The sequence below is a fragment of the Phocoena phocoena genome, chromosome 15 (assembly GCF_963924675.1).
Source record: "Phocoena phocoena chromosome 15, mPhoPho1.1, whole genome shotgun sequence".
Classification (NCBI taxonomy): domain Eukaryota; kingdom Metazoa; phylum Chordata; class Mammalia; order Artiodactyla; family Phocoenidae; genus Phocoena; species Phocoena phocoena.
This window is the reverse complement of record NC_089233.1, coordinates 39,511,813-39,530,228: the sequence shown is the minus strand read 5'-3', so window position 1 is coordinate 39,530,228 and position 18,416 is coordinate 39,511,813. Positions and strand designations below refer to the sequence as shown.

The window sequence follows — 18,416 nt, the reverse complement described above, 5'->3', positions numbered from 1 at the left end:
GGCCCCGGGGAGAGTTCCTCCCCAACGTCACACACCCCGCAGGCAGGGAGGAGCCGGCGCCAGGACTGCGGTCCTGTCCTCTGCTTTCTGTCTGTGTGCCCTGGCACGGACTTACTCATCCTCTCAAGCCCACTTTCTCTTCCCTAAAATTGAGGCAACGGCACGACCACCTCATGGAGTCGCTGGGAGAATTCAGAGCTCAGAACAGGGCTCACGTTTTTCCTACTCCTAGCACCTTGTACCTTGTCTACTCAACGATGCCCACCCCCGAGCCCACCAGGCTGGGTGCTGGGTGCTGCTCAGGGCAGCCAGTGGCACAGCCAGGAGGCCCCGCCTCAGGCTTACGCCCCAGAGGCCCCAGTTGCCAGCAATTCTTGTTTTTCCTGATACTCTCTGAGATCAGGCCTTTGTTTTCCATCCCACTTGGAGCCCACTGCCTTTTGCTAGACATACCTTTGATTTAATGTAGCCTTTAGCCACATTCACTTTAACTAGAATACTAGACATTTTGGCCAAACGTGAACATACGAGCAGTATATCTGCTTTTCAGCCGCCACTCACCCTCACCTGGAAGTTCTCTCTCAAAATGACACGAACTATAAGGTGTCACTCAGAGTGCAGGTTGGTCTGTCTTAAAGCCCTGGAGTTTCACTGCGGAGGAAAGTATGAAAGGGGAGGTCCACGGACACACACACACCCGGGGGCACGTACGGGCTGGGGCTCAAACCGCCCGTCTCCCACAAGTGTCAGCTCTTCCTCGAGCTCTGGGGTGAAAAAATCCATCACTTTAGCCATAAAAAAGACACACTCAGATAGTAGAATATAACACACCTATAATCTTAAGAACCTAAACCTTAAAGGCCAAGCAGGCGGCAGGTGACAGCCGATCCCTCCCAGCCTGTTGGGGGTCCCCGCAGGGTCAGGTTGGGAAATGCTGATTTTGACCCTGTGGAAGGGGAGAGGGTGAGGAGGAGCCCAGAAGACTCCTTTTTGGAGGCTGACCATCGCTGCTTTGATCCTGGCACCTGAGTGACTCGGCATGTCCAGCCTGGGGCCTCATGCGGGAGAGGGGAAAGGGAGCCCTGATCCCAGCTAGGTTAACAGAGATAAGCGACAGGACAGCTGCAGACTCTTCCTGCAGGGACGACACACATTACCCTGGAACGAGGGGATTCAAGCTCCCTCTAAGCACAGCTTCCAGAACAGAGATGCTGTGGTCCACGGAATACCAATGCAAACTTTGAAATGTGCAGAGTTTTCTAGAGAGTGTTCAGCCTTTTTTGGATTCTCAAAGGGATTCATGTCCCCAAAAGATAAGAACTACCGCTCTTAATTAAAAAGAGTTTGAAAGTAAACTGATGAGATTGAAGCTCTGGACATGGGTTGTCACAAGGAAAGATTTTTATTTGAGAACATCGGATACTTCTGGAAATGTTCCTGCTAAATCCAAAAACACCTGACAGTCCAGCTCCAACACTCACAAACCCACCAACAGCCTCGTTCCGCAGACAAGACGGGACCGTCCATGGCCGGCTCCCCTCCCACCGCCGCTCGCCTCCATCCAGGGGCACAACTGAAATGCCAGGCCACTCAGCTACTCTGGCCACAGGAGGGGAGAACGGGATCCCACCTCCCATGCCAGGGCCCCGGTGGGGGATGCTCACGGGGGCACAGCTGAGGCAACGTCACACACAAACACCATGACCAAAGTCAGTGAGTGCCCGAGGGGTCCCCCTGGCTTCAGTGACAGCACAGCCAGGCTGGGACGGGCTGGCGTCCCCCGTGTGATCATCTCACCACCCCAGGACAGTACAGTGCCTCTGAAGGAAGCACCGCAGAAACCCTTAACCGCGATCACATTTCTCACACTTTAAACGGAACAGAATCTCTCTCCCCAAGAACATCAGTTTGGACCTTCCTGGCTCAACAGGCTGTTGGGCAAAGGACAGCGCACCTGCCAGTCTTAGTTGACTGTGGAGTCCAAGGTGTGGACAAAGGCCTGTCCAGAAAGGGCTGGACAGCGACTCAGCCAAAGGGGCGCCCACTACTGACGCCACTGCCCACGCTGCTCTCAGCTCAGCTGAGATCAGAACCCGCGGTGAAGCGAGCACCTGCTGCTAGGGGTCTACTGATGGCCCTTCTCTGCGAGCATGTGTGCCCTCTGTGAAGAGGTGCACTCACATCAGCGTCGCAGCCGCAGGAAGAACGCGTGTTTACACTCCGCGCTCTCCAAGGGGTAATATTTATCGTAAAAATCTAAAACATATTCTTCAGTCTTGAATCCAAACTTCTGGTAGAGCAGCATAGCAGGGTTGCTCGCTGAGACGTGAAGGGTTACGTCCTTGCCCATGCAGGTCTGCCGAAAGAGTGGAAAAACACAAGGTGAAAATGAAAAAGCCGGAGGGAAAATGAGTGGGTGAAGTAACTTTTAAGTGTAGGCAGTCAGTTACAGAAACCAGAGACACTGGGGCCTGAAGCTGAGACACTGCAGCACCAGCAACAGCAGGAAACCTGACCCGTCTCTGCCACCACCAAAACACTGCGCCGAAACGTTCAAGGCCAAGGAAACAGACGGTAAGCTGGATGTGTTCTTTTTCTCTTTGGAGCAAAGAGCCAACAGGGATATTTCGCTGTCAATTGTTTTATATTCAATTGCATTTAAATACATCAAGCATATCAATACCAACATCACAACAATCTTGAAGAAAGAGAGGACAAGAGGAGACATTCTGCTTTTAAAAACCAGATGTCATCCTACAAGGGAATCGTAAAAATTCCCTGCCTAGACCTTCTAGATGTTAAATTATGTAGCCAGATATGAAATATTAAGACTTCTGTTTAATTATACAACTTGAATACCTTATACAGACATTCTGAATCCCAAAGACACTCTCATCACTCCCAAACTTCTCAGAACTGAGGTTTCTGCATTTAGCATGGGCCTAATCCTAGGGGAAAAGAGTGATGCTTGCTCTGTCAAGTCTAGGCAAGTTCTTAGATTCTTTAATTAGCTACACAGAAGAAAGTACCCCAAAAGTCACATAAATTCAGAACTTGCTCTTTAATGAAGAGCCACTGAGATCCTGGACTTGATGAGTTCCTGAGATTTTACAATCCCAGGTCAAAGGCAGACAGATACCTTCTCTTCCCTGCTTCCCTCACATTCTGCATCCAAAGGCATTTTTAGGACAAGAAAAAACGACAAGCACACCAAGGACGACAGTCCTCTTTACGCTGCAAGTTGGCACAATCCCAGCAGCCCTGTCGCCGAGCACAGCTGACCGTCTGGGTGGTACTGTGTCTGGGCCGGGGTTTATGGTCTGGCTGGGGGCCAGGCACCCACATACAAAGACGGACACTCCTCCTCCCAGCCAGGGAGGCTCAGTAAGGACTGGGTGTGCTACCAGAACATCACACCCCTGCCCTATCCACTGGCCCTTGCTGGTGAAGGAGGAGGCAGGAGCCCGTGGCCATCCTACCAGGACAGGGTGGAAAGGGGGAGGTCGGCCCTGCGCACGGGGTGGGTGAAGGCAGGGTGTGGCGGGGATAATGGAGACAGCCTCACACTAACTGCCAAGAGAGGAGAGGAGAATGCAACTCCTCGATAAAGGGTTCTCACCAACATCTGGGAATTACTGAGCAAGTTTCATTAAAAACTGGAAAAAAAAAAACACTGAATCATCTCCATCTTCTATTTAAAAAGAATCTTGCCCACGTGACACACAATGCTCCATACCCAATGGTTTCTAAATAAGCTACCAGATAAATTCTGGGGGAAAAAAAAAATCCTTGCATGTTTTTCTGGTGTTAGTATATAAATATATGGTCTATTTTCCTCAAAGGTGATACAGATATATCAAAGGATGAATTACCTAGAAGGTTCACAGCAACAGTAAAATAAAAACAAGCAACATTAACAGAATGCACATACCACTGACTGACACTCTGGCTAAAATGTTTAAAATTACTTAAGAACTAAAAGTCACTTCTCACTTCCACTTCTCAGAGTCACCGTGGTGGTGATTCCAAGAGCAGCAGCAGTTACGATACGGACGGTACAAGTGCTTTAGGCTCCCACTTGTGGTACTTTCCTCATTTCATTTACTACACATGGTCACAAACTGATTTCTTTGAAACCTCGGTCTGAGGAGTGACCCTCTTTTAGGGGGTGAAGGCTTCTCTCTGGGTGTTAATAACCTCGTGAGCGACACAGACCGGCTCCTCTTCACTGGCGTCACCTGGCGCTGGCCTCCTCCTCCTCCAAGCCTTTCAAGGAAACCCAGAGGCAGGTGGACAGACAGTGAGCAGAGACAACATACCTGAATCAGATGATAAATCATGAAAGTCGCAATCCCTGCTCTTCTCCACTCAGGATGGACAAACAGAAATGAAATGTACGCTTCGTTGTACTTCACATCGGGGACCATGAAGCCAAAGGCAATGATGACTTTCTTATAGAGGACGACGACGCTGAAGTCCGGGTACTGCAGGCACTCGGACAGGTCAACACCTACGGAGAGAGGCCAGCAGGGTCAGCCCAGGCTCGGGGGCTAGTGAGCAACAGGCCACTCAGTCTGTGCTTTCAGCTGCATCTGCGTGCTAAAACACCCATACTGGAGACAGAGACATTACCATAGACACCACACATTCAGATCATAAAAATAAAAAAGTGAATTTTAGAAAATATCAAAATTAGCATCGCCTGGTCTACGTACATATGTTACAAGAAGAGAAGCAGGACAGGGTGGGTAGGAAAGAGCACACAAGCTCAGAACTGGACGCACCTAGTGTTGCACTCAGCCTCCGGGGCTGCGAGTGCCAGCTGGTGCATCCCTAAGCGCCCCGCCTCGGTATCTGCCTTGGGTAAGATGAGAGATACCCAGACCCCAGGGGGCTGAAGAAAGATCCCGAGACCGCCCGTACACAGACAATTGACAAGCTCTTTAGTACAAATGCCACATTTTACAATAAAGGAGTAAAATATAACATAACTCCATGTTTAACGTTTGGAAGGCACCCAGTGTAGGGGCAGGAAGTAGCAGACACTCCCAGAATGCTCCTTTCAGCCCCATCCCAGCCCCCACCACGTGCACCGTGACATCCTGACAAAATCTCATCCAGCTCCTAGAAGACATGTATTATTTCCTTTACATTCCAAAGCAGTGCAGTAAAACAGATCCACAAAGAACGTGTTTATATTTAGCAATGAAACTGTGTTCCTTTGATCGATGGCTTCAGAGACAATATGTTAAGGCTGATAAAATCACGAATCACATTGGATTTATTCTTATTTTCAAAGTCTGTGGTTGGGGTATTTGGCTTTTTTTTTTTGGCGGTACGCGGGCCTCTCACTGTTTTGGCCTCTCCCGTTGCGGAGTACAAGCTCCAGATGCGCAGGCTCAGCGGCCATGGCTCATGGGCCTAGCCGCTCCGCAGCATGTGGGATCTTCCTGGACCGGGGCACGAACCCGTGTCGCCTGCATCGGCAGGCGGGCTCTCAACCACTATGCCACCAGGGAAGCCCAAGGAGTGTTTGGCTTTTTAAAAAACAACTTTTGGGACTTCTCTGGTGGCGCAGTGGTTAAGAATCTGCCTGCCAATGCAGGGGACACGGGTTCGAGCCCTGGTCCGGGAAGATCCCACATGCCACTGAGACCATGTGCCACAACTACTGAGCCTGCACTCTACAGCCCGCGAGCCACAACTACTGAAGCCCATGCACCTAGAGCCTGTGCTCTGCAACAAGAGGAGCCACTGCAATGAGAAGCCCGCGCACCACAATGAAGAGCAGCCCGTACGCAGCAATGAAGACCCAACACAGCCAGAAATAAATTAATTAATAAAAATAAATAAATAAAAACAATTTTTGGCTGTGCTAACACTCTCAAAAGGACCAGCTAAATAAACACACAGAATTATTACGCAAAAATCACAAGTGTCCAAATACGCCCAAGCTACCAGCCTGTGTGGTACTGATGGACATTACCTGGGATCTAGACACATGTGGAAGCAAAAGAGGGTGAATCATTTATTCTGGAACCAGAGACAAACAGGGAAGAGGAACAAACAAAAACACTGTTTATTACTTTAACTGTTCGCTTCTTCTTGACCTTAGGAAAGAAAGAGATGTTTATATTTTAATATTTCTATGTTAGTAGAGACAAACTGAATGAAATCATATAAGGTTTTGGGGGTCACACGACATACACTAATTTTAAAAACTGCTAAAATGAATGACACAGAAAATGGATCTGCCTAGTTCGGGAGGGGAGAACATACCAGGCCAGAAAAACTCCTGACACATGGAGTTTATCGTCGGGATGTGATTTGGCCGGACATAGCAGTAATCAAGAGGTGCGTCCGGCTCTGGCGTCCAGTGAGGGTCACTCCTGTGCAGGTGGGAACGAATCTGGGACAGCAGCTGCAGTTTGGGTGGCTTTGTTTCATAATCACGCCTCCAGAACCCAGAAAATAAACAAACTGAAGTCAAGAAAAATACCCATTATTCCCAGCCATTTGATTCACAAAACTCTTTGATCTGCTTGAAATTTTAACTTAATTTGCACTACTTTATATATGGCGGCTGACTTAACAGCTACAATACATTTCTGGTATGAAATTTAAAATTCATTCTATCAATATTTGTCAGACTCAACCCCTCAGTACCTGCCAGGAACTCTACTAGTGCTGGTAAGCCTTGATGAACAGAATGGGGAAACAGAAACAGCATCCTAATTCAACGCTCTGAGTGCTGGGACACAGGACAGAGCCCAGGAGAGGAAGGCCCAACCCTGCCAGGACAACTGGGGACCAGGAGCTGGAGGAGGCTCGCATGCTGCTTCCCCGCGTCTGCCCGGGAGGGCGGGGCTGTGCCAGGAGGACCGCATGACTGGGGGCTGCAGAGCAAGCGTGGTCAGCAGAGACAACTATCAATCATGCACAGCCCGGTGCTGGGGCCTCTCCGGCCAGCTCGGCGTCCAGGGCGCTGCCTACACAAGGAGACTCATCAGCAGTCCACAGAGAGGCCCGACTGAGACATCATCCCATTTTTTCATTTCACAGACTAAATATATATAGAACTTTGAAATTTAAAACAAAACAATGAGTATGATAATCATAATGAAATCTAACAGAGTTAACTTATCCTTGCCTTTTATGTTTCTTTCAAAGGACCATCCTTTCTGCAAAAATGTACAGTTGAAACAAGCCAAGGATGAGACTGGACACAGAGCACAGACTCGGTCCTTGCTGATGCCAGCTCACAGGTCTTGGTCTTTATTCGCTCCAATGGGGGAACAGGGCTTGAAAACCACAAACATTACTCCCCACGACACACTCGACATCACAGCTCTTCTCTGTATACCTGATGTAAGGCTTTAGGATCCGAGAAGTGTAAGGGCTGACAATGCTCTGGTCCACAGCCATATCTTCCGACCCCACCAAACGGTACAAAAACTTCGTGGTCTGGTGCCGAAATCCTTTCCTGGATGGCAAGGCAGTCTATGAGAAAGACATGTTAGTTATATAAAAATAAAATTACTCAAAGGATTGGTTTAATTTCCACAGATAAGTAGTACTTACAACATTTTTATGTGTCAGAAAGTAAGTCTTTCCACAGGACTTAACTGGAAAGCTCAAGGTTCAATACAAACTTCATAGGTACCTTGACATAAAAATGGATATGAAAAACTAATCCCGGTTTAATAGTTTAAAAGCAAAATAATTTAAAAAATTTTAAAGTTTTGTAAAGATTTTAAGAGATTTAGACAGGTGAAATGCAGAATTGATCCCTGGATTTATAGCCTCTCCAGGTTTCATGTTGTCTATAAAGGCAGTCAATCCACTCATCAAATGTTCACCAGTCCAAGCATCAGGGGGGAGGGGTAACACACCTAGGCTTCCTGTCTCATGAGTGGTCTCTGTTATCACAGGGGCGTGGGGGCCAATCACTGCTGCATCTGTATGTGGATCTATTACAATATGTCTCTACCAAGTAAATCTGACAAAAGTAGGACTGCTGCAGATTATCATCCGTAAAACACAGCATGAGCGGAGAGGCCCGACCAGAGGGTCAAGGGGGACGCAGTCCTGCTCCTCCAGAGGATGTCCCCACAGAAGGTCTGCAGACGTCTGCTCTCCAGGCACTGCTGCTCCAGGGCCCTCGGTCATGTCGTAACAGAAAATTAGGGTTTTATAGCAAAGAGCTCAGATGGAAAGATTAAAAGGCACATTTATAAAGTGGTTTGCCAAGGGTTGGATGAAGTTTAGAAACCTGAGTTGTTTTTGTAGAAACAGCTTGCTCTTAGCATAGAAAATAACTTTGTTGGAAGAAGAGCAAGAATTCTTTCCTTAATAATTTGCTCTGATTACTTTCCCAAACCGGACACCAAAACTTTCAAAGGCCAACTCTGAAATTCTTCCAGGACTTTGCATTTCAAAGTGAAATTCAAAGTTGTGGTATACAGTTTCCAAATATGGCTCAATGCTTCCTCCTGTGCCTGAAGGTACAAGTGTCTCCCCATATGGAAAGGCGGAGCCAATGTCCCCTCCCCTGGAATCTGGTGAGCCTGGGACAGGCTGGACCAGTCAGAACATGGCATAAAGTAACATTCTGGGACTTCTGAGCCCAGGCCATAAGGGAGCCGGCGGCTTCCACTTCCTCCCTCCTCGAGCCCAGCTGCCATGGTGCCCAGGCGCAACCACTGAAGGGCTGGCGGCCACATGGAGACAGGCTCTGGAGGACCCAGCTCCCAGCTGAGTGGAGCCACAGGGTGCCCCTTCCTTCAGCACATGAAGGAGAAGAACACCCAGCTGAGCCAGTCAACCCACAGACTCAGAAGAAGAATTAAATAGTTACTGTTTTTTTTGTGTGTGTGGTACATGGGCCTCTCACTGTTGTGGCCTCTCCCGTTGCGGAGCACAGGCTCCGGATGCGCAGGCTCAGCGGCCATGGCTCATGGGCCCAGCCGCTCCGCGGCATGTGGGATCTTCCTGGACCGGGGCACGAAACCGTGTCCCCTGCATCGGCAGGCGGACTCCCAACCACTGCGCCACCAGGGAAGCCCAATAGTTACTGTTTTAAGCCACTAAGCTTTGGGCTGGTTTGTAATGCAGCAGAGATTACAGCAGCCCCTGAGCCCATGAAACAGCATCAGGTTAAATGGGAAGGTGAGGTCTGTGAAAGACCTGGATGCACACAGTCCCCACCCCTTTCCTCTCCCTTGCTTCCACACCAGTTTAAACATCCTCAGCTTCTGCCTGGAACACTACTCTAGAATCTACTCCTGGTGAAGGTGCTGTGAAAACTGCTGAAATGACAACAAAGGACTTAGAATATTGCAACTTAGTTGACAAAGCAGCAGCTGCAGGGTTTAAGACGACTGGCTCCAATTTTGAAAGAAGTTCTAACTGTGGATAAAATGCTATCCAACAGCACTTCATGCTACAGAGAAACTGTTCATGAAAGGAAGGGTCAATCAATAAAGCAGACTTCACTGTTGACTGATGTTAAGGAACTGCCACAGTCACTATGATCAGTCCACAGCCATCAACATCAAGGCAAGACTCTCCACCAGCAAAAAGATTACAACTCACTGAAGGCTCACATGATGGTTAGTACTTTTTAGGAATAAAGTATCTTTTTTAAAAAAGAATAAATTTCTTTTATTTATTTTTATTTTTGGCTGCATTGGGTCTTCATTGCTGCATGAAGGCTTTTCTTTATTTGTGGCAAGCAGGGGTTACTCTTTGTTGCGGTGCGCAGGCTTCTCACTGCGGTGGCTTCTCTTCTTGCGGAGCACGGGCTCTAGGCACACGGGCTTCAGTTGTTGTGGCGCACAGGCTTAGCCCTGCACCACGGCTCGAACCCGTGTCCCCTGCATTGGCAGGCGGATTCTTGACCACTGCACCTCCAGGGGAGCCCCAGGAATACAGGATCTTTTAATTAAGGTATATATATTGGATTTTTAGAGATAATACTATTACACACTTGTTAGACTACACTATACTGTAAACATAACTTTTACATGCATTGGGAAACCAAAATATTCACGTGACTCTCTCTGTTGCAATATTTGCTTTAATGAAGTGGTCTGGAACTGAACCCGAAACATCTCTGAGGTCTGCCTGTAAGCACTCAACAAACAATGTTAAGGATAGGTCTCTTCAAAAAACCAAATGAAGAGATAAAGAAGTAATGGCGTCAACATTCATATTAGGAGTCCAGAAGGGGAGGAAAAAAATAAAGGAGGAATGTATTTAAAGAGCATGATGAGGAATTTCCCAAAATAAAGAAGCATGAGTTCCCCTTCGGGTTCCAGTCCTGCATGTAAGGAGCTCGGAAGTCCTCACTCCACCATAACAAGGAAAAGGCTGCACAAGCTGAAAATCAACAACTCTTCTCCGACCCATCAGAGAAGTAAGGTCACAGGGCAAACCGTTGCCTCACAGACTGGAGACAGACAAGTGGATACAGAGGTTCACAACCTACTGGAGTAAGAAGCCTCGGGAAGCAGTGCCGGGAGGGGAAAACCTTACCTGCAATCGATGAACTGCTGGCGGCTCAGCGGGGACAAGTCTGAGAGAACAGAGACCAGGGAGGCCCCGCACTTGCCTGAGTTCTACCTCTAGGAGGCTCTACCAGGTGCTCACTGTGAAGATCAAAGAAAAATCCCCTCCTGCTGCCATTGGCAGTAGCTCATTTTGAACTGTCAGGGTATCTGTGCTCCTTAACAAGGCTGCCCTCAGGCGAAATTATTCTGCCAGAGCCTAACCTACCTGAGGGAAGGGAATAGCCAGCCCCTGCCCCCTCTAGCCACCCTGTCCCACCTAACTGGGGAGGAAAACTGAGAAGCCCTTGTGGAGTCTCAGCCCAGGGGCACACGCTCACTTAGAGACCGAGGACCAATCCGAGGACTGTAGAACACCTCCCCACCACATCACTAATGGCCTATTCCCACAGTGCCTTGTACCCAGGACACCATCCCTGGCTGTCAATTACAAGGCAAGCTAAAAGGCAAAAACACAGTTTGAAGAGACAGAAGCATCAGAACCAGACTCAGATATGGCAGAGATGTTGGAATTACTGAACTGGGAATAAGTATGATTAGCATGTTAAGGGCTCTAATGAACAAAGTAGAGGTTATGAAAGAACAGATGGGTAATTTAAGCAAAGATGGAATTTATAAGAAAGAATAAAAAAGAAATGTTAAGATTAAAACCACTGTAGCAGAAATGAAGAACGGCTTTGATGGGCTCACTGGTAGACCGGACGTGGCTGAGGAAAGACTTCCTGAGCTTGAGGACATGTCAACAGAAAAGCTGCCAAAACTGAAAAGCAAAGGGAAGAAAGACAGAACGGAACAGAATATCCAAAAACTGCGGTACAACTACAAAAGGTGTAATATATGCATAATGGGAATAGCAGAAGGAGGAAAAAGGAACAGAAGAAACACCTGAAGCAATAACAACTGAGAATTTCCCCAAGTTAATGAGACACCAAACCAAAACCACAGTCCCAAGGAGCTCATAGAATAAGGAGGATAAACGCCAAGAAGCATGTCGGACACGTGTAACTGAAAAAGAAGAGGTGCCAAGCAAGATAAATGAGAGCAAAAAACACTGGAAACGCATGAACACAAGTCAAGATCAAAAACAAAGGGAAAAATCGGAAAGCTACCAGGACATGGGACAATAAAAAAGGAGGCCACCTACAAAGAAACAAGAGTAAGCCTGACATTGTGGCTCCAGGAACGACACTACAGCAAGACGATGATGGAGTAATAATGCTAAAACATTAAAAGAAAAAATGACAATTTTATATCCAACTATGTTAGCATTTAAATGCAAGAGTGAAGTGAAGATCTTCTGAGGCATACTGGTTTAAAAATTAACCTCAGGGCTTCCCTGGTGGCGCAGTGGTTGAGAGTCCGCCTGCCGATGCAGGGGACACGGGTTCGTGCCCCGGTCCAGGAAGATCCCACATGCCACAGAGTGGCTAGGCCCGTGAGCCATGGCTGCTGAGCCTGTGTGTCCGGAGCCTGTGCTCCACAACGGGAGAGGCCACAACAGTGAGAGGCCCGCGTACAGCAAAAAAAAAAAAAATTAACCTCAAAAAGACCGTATTTTCAAGAACTATCAGAGGAAGTACTCTAGCAAGAAGTTAACCCAGAAGAAGCAATGGGAAGTGAGACTGAGTGAACACTTTAGTGAGATTTACTGGTACCTAAACAAGCAACACAAAAGAAAAAAGGCAAAGGAGAGCACGCAAAGGTATTTTTTTGTTTGCAGGGTGAAGAGCACATGATAATATTAAAAAATTAACAGAGAAAAATCAATACATGTCTTAAGTTAGGACCTATAAAAAGAATAAAAATAGAACATACAATTTTCTTTATAGAAAAGATTCAATATCACAGACTATTTTCTTTGACTAGATATAATTTGACTAGAAATTTCACTAGATAATTTGACTAGAAATTAAATATAATTTGACTAGAAATTAAATCAATTACTAAAAGATACTGTAAAAATTCTCATGTATCTAAGAAAACTATGAGCTATTTACCACTAAATAACTCTTGGGTTAAAGAGGAAATGCTGAGAAAAATTATGAAACACAAAGTACTGACTGATAAAAAAATCACATCATTTCAAAGGTCATGAATCATGGCTAAAATATCATAGGGACAGTTATAGCTATGAATATATTGATCAGAAGACAAGAAAGAGAATGGATTGAACAAATGCATTTACGGCGGCTCCCCTATGTAACTGCATTAAAGTGATACTAAAATTCCAGGTTAAGATGGGGGATTAAACATAAACATCCAATTTTATTTCCTCCCAGAACCCAACTACAAGAAACAGACTTTAAAAAAAAAAAAAGACAAGCAGGCAAGAACAAAAAGATCAGGAGAAGAAACCAAAGTAACTGGGAAGCAGATGGACACAAAGTAGCAGATTTAAAGCCAAAATCCCAAGCTGGCTTTCAGTGAAGTGAGAACCGGCCCAACCTGTACTGCAGAATCCTCCTAAATTACGCAGGTGGCAGCACCAGGTTCCTCTGGAACTGGGAAAAACTAAGGAGCAGGTAAAAGCTGTGGGTGAAGCAGGAAGGCCCCAAACCTCCAACCCCTCTCCCACCCACAGGGTGGCTGCCCTCCCACAGGAGTCTGGGGCCCAGATCTACAGAAGGCCTAACCAGGCTCCGGACGGGCAGCTCACGTGGCACTGAAGGGTGAGGCCTGCACCAGCTGAAGGCTGAGACCCCCCTCTCCCGGTGGCCACAAGGGTCCCGAGACTGAGGAGTCTTCTACAGGGACTCTGACTGGCCTAAGGGCCTAAAGGAAGTTATACTGGGGGTCCTCGGCCGAGGACTGACTGGCCTAGAATTCCCAGTTCAACCTAGCTTTCCCGAAGACTCTGAAAGCACTGCTCCACTGCCGGCTTCCTTCCAGTATTGCTGTTAAGCTGGCGCTCAGCTTTACCCAGCGCTAGCTGGGGATTCTGGCTCTAAATTCAAGGCCTTTCAGACACACAAGGTCTCAAAGTTTACTTCCCGGGCAGCTTTCCTCTGGAAGCCACTAGGATGTGCTTCACTAAAGAAGGGAATAAACCTATGAAAAGGTAAAGATGGGGAGCAGGAAACAGGGGGTTCAATCCAGCAGAGGGGAAGATGGGGCTCCGGCGAGGGGAGATGCCAGGACCACGATGACGGCCAGTACAGAGCGACAAGTGTGACTCAAGGGGCAGACACCCTGAGGCTACCGTCACTAAGCCTCTGCCCCACTGGACCGTCTTGTAAACCTGAGGAGGCTTGTCCGTGCTCAGCTTGGTTCACAACGCATGTGAGGCTCCCCTGCTCCCTCCACAGGCTCCCTGGGTCAGCGGAGGACACTTACCCCACAGATAACCGCCCTGACCTCTGACAAGCTGGAGGGAAGCACGGCAGCCCTGATGCAGGACAGGGACCCAACCCCCCGGGACCCACCTCCCGGCAACCCCGACCAGATTTCCGCACATTCCCTGGTACACACTGCAGCCCGCTGATGCTCAGACTCCCAGGACTCCTTAACGACCTTAACTACCGACTTCCCCAGGAAGGGGTCACGTCACGGCAGCTGAAGCCAGAACACGACTGGATGAGTTTCCTGAGGCTGCCGTATCAACACTGCACAAACAGGGGGCCTTAAACAACAGAAATGTTATGTATTCCTTCTCTCATGGTTCTGGAGGCCAGAAGCCAGCCATCAAGGTGCCAGCAGGGCCGTGGTCTCTCAGAAGCTCTGGGTGGCAATCTATTCCATGTCCTTCTCTCGGCTTCTGGCGTGGTTGGCAAGGCTTGCTGCCCCTTAGCTCTGCAGACACATCACTCTAAAAGCTGTGAAAGCTGCCTCAGTCATCACATGGCATGTCTCCTGTGTGTCTCTCCTCTTGGAAGGACAGAAGTCACACTGGGTTAAGGGCCCAACCTACTCCAGTGTGACCTCAGCTTAACTACTTATACCTGCAAAGGCCCTATCTCCACATGAGGTCACATTCACTGGCATCAGGGGTCAGGACTTCAATATACACTTTTGGGGACACAATTCAATCTACATCAGTGACCCAAAAAGCCCGTAAAGCTTATCTTCTCCTGGAAGCCTTCATCTAATAGCGGCAATTTCCTCGCACAGCTCCATCTGTGCTTCCTACTTAGTTTGCAAAACAAATAAACAAACAGAAAAACAACTAAAAGTACATTGTTTAGGGATAAAGACGTTAAAAAGGCAGAGGAATGATTAACACTGAAAGTCAGAAAGTAGCTCCCTCTGGGGGGAGCAAGCAGTGCCCAGAAGGATCTTTAAGGTGTTTTTAATGCCCTGTGTCTTAACCCAGGAGCTAGATTCAGAGTTATTTATCTTATTAACCTCTAAATTATATCCATATGTTCTATGCATTCTTCTATGGGTACGATGCATTTCACACTTTTAAAAATTACAATGCATTTCATACTTGTAAAAATTAAGTATAGGGATTAAAAAGACAAACCTATGAGCACAAAGAAGAGGTGAGCAGATGACAGCAATGAAAGCATATGAGTAACTGGCAAGTGACTAAGACCAGCAGAGCCAAAACCTAAGGCAGGCTAGACTCTGGCGGCTCCAAAGAGATTCTGAGGCAGCCAAGGGTGGAAGCTCTGTCCTGAAAACAGGGAAATTCAGGTGAAGTTTAACAATAGCGTGGTCAGCTCCTGATCCTCCCTTTGAGGCTTCTAGGATGTAGGCAGGCAGGTTACTACTTCCCAGGAAAGGAAAGCTGGGAAATAGGGAAATAAAGAAAATTAAGGGGATCCAGCTACAGCAAGGGTCTTTGGCAAACTACAGACCCCACAGGCCAAATCCAGCCTGCTTTTGTAAATACATGTTATTGGCATACAGCAACGCCCATTCATCATGTATCATGTATGCTGCTCTCACACTGCACAGCAGGGCTGGCCTGCAAAGCCACAGCTACTTACTATCTGACCTTTTACGGAAAAGGCTTGCAAATCTCTGGTCTAGAGCGTCCAATATCCAAACAAGAGGGGTGCTCTAAAGAGACAAACCAGAGAAAACAGAAGCTAGGAAATTCCAGAACTCAAGAAGGAGCATTTCAGGGACTTCCCTGGTGGTCCAGTGGCTAAGACTCTGCACTGTCTATGCAGGGGGCCTGGGTTCAATCCCTGGTCAGGGAACTAAATCAAGCATATCATAACTAAAGAGCCTGCATGTCGCAAAGAAGATCCCACGTGCCACAACTAAGACCCAATGCAGCCAAATAAATAAATAAATATTATTTTAAAAAATAAAAAGAAGGAGCGTTTCAAATGGCAAGGCCCACAGAGCAAAGGCCCAGCCCCAGGGAAGAAAAGCCCCACATGTGGTATCATCACTGGGTAATATCAGAACACTGGCAACAAAGACCGGACCCCACTAGTGTCCAAAGAAGCAGATAGGAAAATGTGCAAAGAGTCCAAACAGGCAATTCACAAACAACTAGGAAACAGGAAAAATGTTTAACTTCACCTGTCATCAAAGAAATGTAAATAAAAAACAAGGCTTCATTTTACAGCCATCAGATTAGCAAAACCAATTAAAGGATGGTTAGTAGCAAACTCCACCAAAGATACAGGAGAGAAGCCGCCTTGCTCCTGCCGTGGGAAGACGGATTCCAGCACTTCTGGGTGGAATCAACTGTTCCCGGGAGCGCTCACACACAGGCATCTTCCGGCCACGCTGACCCACACTGACCCCAGCTGCTCTTTCTGCAGGGTGTCACCTAGCTACACAGATGTCCACATGCCTTCACTCCTGCTCAGCTCAGTGTCCAGTATGTTTTATGTCCTCAACAAACCTGTCCATCAAAGCCACGACCCAAACCATGTACAGCCACCCTCAGGGACTAAGAGATACAAAGAAAACATTTAGGTTCCTTCTGGAATCCCCAAAAGGAAAACAAAAATCCAAACTCAGATGTATGAAAGGATGTTCATATTGGACAAATAAAAAAAAATACAGCCCAGCCATTTTTGTACCTCTCTCCCTTGCTGTTTTCTTCCACATGCCCACGTGCTCCTTGGAGCTGTGGCCCCAGGAGTTGGAGAGCGAGGCCAACACTTACCTGGTACCGGTCAAGGATTCTGAAGTCCTGACAGGTCGTCCTGTACATGGCTTGTCCAGCTGGAAGCCTGGAAACTCCTTCTTTGGCCCCATAAATCCCGTCCACTAACAGAAGCGTGGCATTCACAACCTGATCCAGGTCAAAGAGCGGCAGCCCCCGGTCCCTCTTCGCCTGCCGGACAATCAGCTTGCGCTTCAGCCGCCGGGCCTCCGGGGTCATGGCCACGGCCCCAGGACAGGCTTCCAGCCGCTTGAGGAGCAGCTTCTCCTCGTAGATGCTCACGGGGGTGAACCTGGGCCCTTTGGGCTTCCGGTCCTTCTCCAGCACGGGCTTCCTTTTCTCTCGAGCCCTTGTTTGCAAGGACGTGTTGGAGTCTGTGTCCTCGCTGTCGATGTCCATCCTGTCGGGCTTCTCTTCCTCACTCTCCACCTCCTGCTTGATCTGCTCAGGGGCTCTGACCTTCTTCCTGCCTCCAACCCCTGGCCCCGACGCGGCCGAGCCGGGAGGGGGCGGGAGGTACTCCATCCCAGGGTCGATGACACCGTCGCCTTCCATCTCATCGTCATCTGCACAGAGCAGAAAGCAGAAGGGGAATGCAGACCCGCCGCCCACAGGGACAGCGCACACACTGCCATCAGAGCCACACACAACCCAAGAGACCCGAGGACGGGCCATCTTACCGTGAAACAAGGCTTGTGGTGGCATCACGTCTGGAATCAGATCGGCTTCTGAGAGCAGGCTGGGCGTGGCTGAGTGAGAGGCAGGGGTCCCAGGGGCAGAGAAATCCAGAGACGGGGAAGGAGATGGGCTTGTCAGCGGGGTGCGGTCGGAGGAGCTCAGGGACGAGAAGTCGATCACTTCTCCTTTTTCCAGAATCACATCCGGCCTACGTCCTCGGCTGATGAACTTCACAGGTGTCGAGGAGGTGCTGCGGTCAAGAAAGCCAGCTGCCTCTTTCTGGGCTCTCCGGATGTCCTTCGCTTCCTGAGTGCGAGACCTTTTCTCTTTCAGTTCCATGGCAGATTCCACAGGATTCCGACTCACCCGCTTTCTAAGTCCCTCGACAGTAATGATGGGATCTAAAGTTGGTTTCGAGGCTGCTGGAAAAGAATAAATATCTAAATTTTTTAATAGCTATTCAACGTTAGCTGCTTCTTCTACCTTATTATGACTCTACTTCCATGTTTGAAAGAGAAAAATGTTCAATGAATGCCCTAAACTAAGACTTAGACTTCTCTTAACCAGGAAAAAGGAATTATAATGCAAATGTAAACACTTCTGCACCGTCTTTCTCCTACTGGAATTGGTAAACGTTAAAAGTTTGATAATGCTCAGAGAGTGTAGGGGGAAAATGGATAGTTCATGCCTTTTTGATAGGGCATAAATTTTATTACAACTTTTTGGAGGGTAATTTGGCAATATGACTAAAATTTTGAAAAAATATGCCCTTTGATACAGCAACCTATTTCCAGGAATTTATCACAAAAAACTGGCAAATGTGTGTAATTATAGTATTGTTTAAATACCAAAAAAGGACAGAAATAACCAAAATGTCCATCAACAGGGTAAAGGTTTAATAAATTATCACATAGCCATTCAATGGAATGCAATGAAATAAAAAAAATAGGGTAGATCTACATGTACCGTTATGGGAAGATGTCCAATGTATACTGACTGGTAAGTGGGGAAAAAAATGGAGAACAAGTAATATAGTATGAATCAGTTTATGGGGTTTTTTTTTAGTAAAAAAAATGCTTCAATATGCAGAGAGGACT

The 18,416-nt window shown here is 47.6% G+C and overlaps 1 protein-coding gene and 1 non-coding gene across 6 annotated transcripts in view; one reads left to right on the top strand and one right to left on the bottom strand.

Moving 5' to 3' along the window:
• Positions 1-1,697: 1,697 nt before the first annotated feature.
• The window catches only part of KAT14 (lysine acetyltransferase 14), a 39,679-nt gene continuing 22,960 nt past the window's right edge, over positions 1,698-18,416 (bottom strand). The window contains exons 5-10 of one of the 5 annotated variants that reach the window (XM_065892289.1): positions 17,322-17,738; positions 16,642-17,207; positions 7,364-7,500; positions 6,280-6,455; positions 4,320-4,510; positions 1,698-2,356 (exon numbers count right to left, since the gene is read on the bottom strand). In XM_065892289.1, coding sequence (XP_065748361.1) covers positions 2,183-2,356; positions 4,320-4,510; positions 6,280-6,455; positions 7,364-7,500; positions 16,642-17,207; positions 17,322-17,738 — 1,661 coding nt within the window. In that variant the 3' untranslated portion in view covers positions 1,698-2,182. Of the gene's footprint in view, positions 2,357-4,319; positions 4,511-6,279; positions 6,456-7,363; positions 7,501-16,641; positions 17,208-17,321; positions 17,742-18,416 lie in introns of all 5 variants that reach the window. The other 4 variants (XM_065892288.1, XM_065892290.1, XM_065892292.1 and 1 more) reach the window with 4 other exon arrangements.
• Positions 15,643-15,715, top strand: TRNAD-GUC (transfer RNA aspartic acid (anticodon GUC)). The gene has a single exon. It is a non-coding gene; the product is annotated as a tRNA-Asp (tRNA).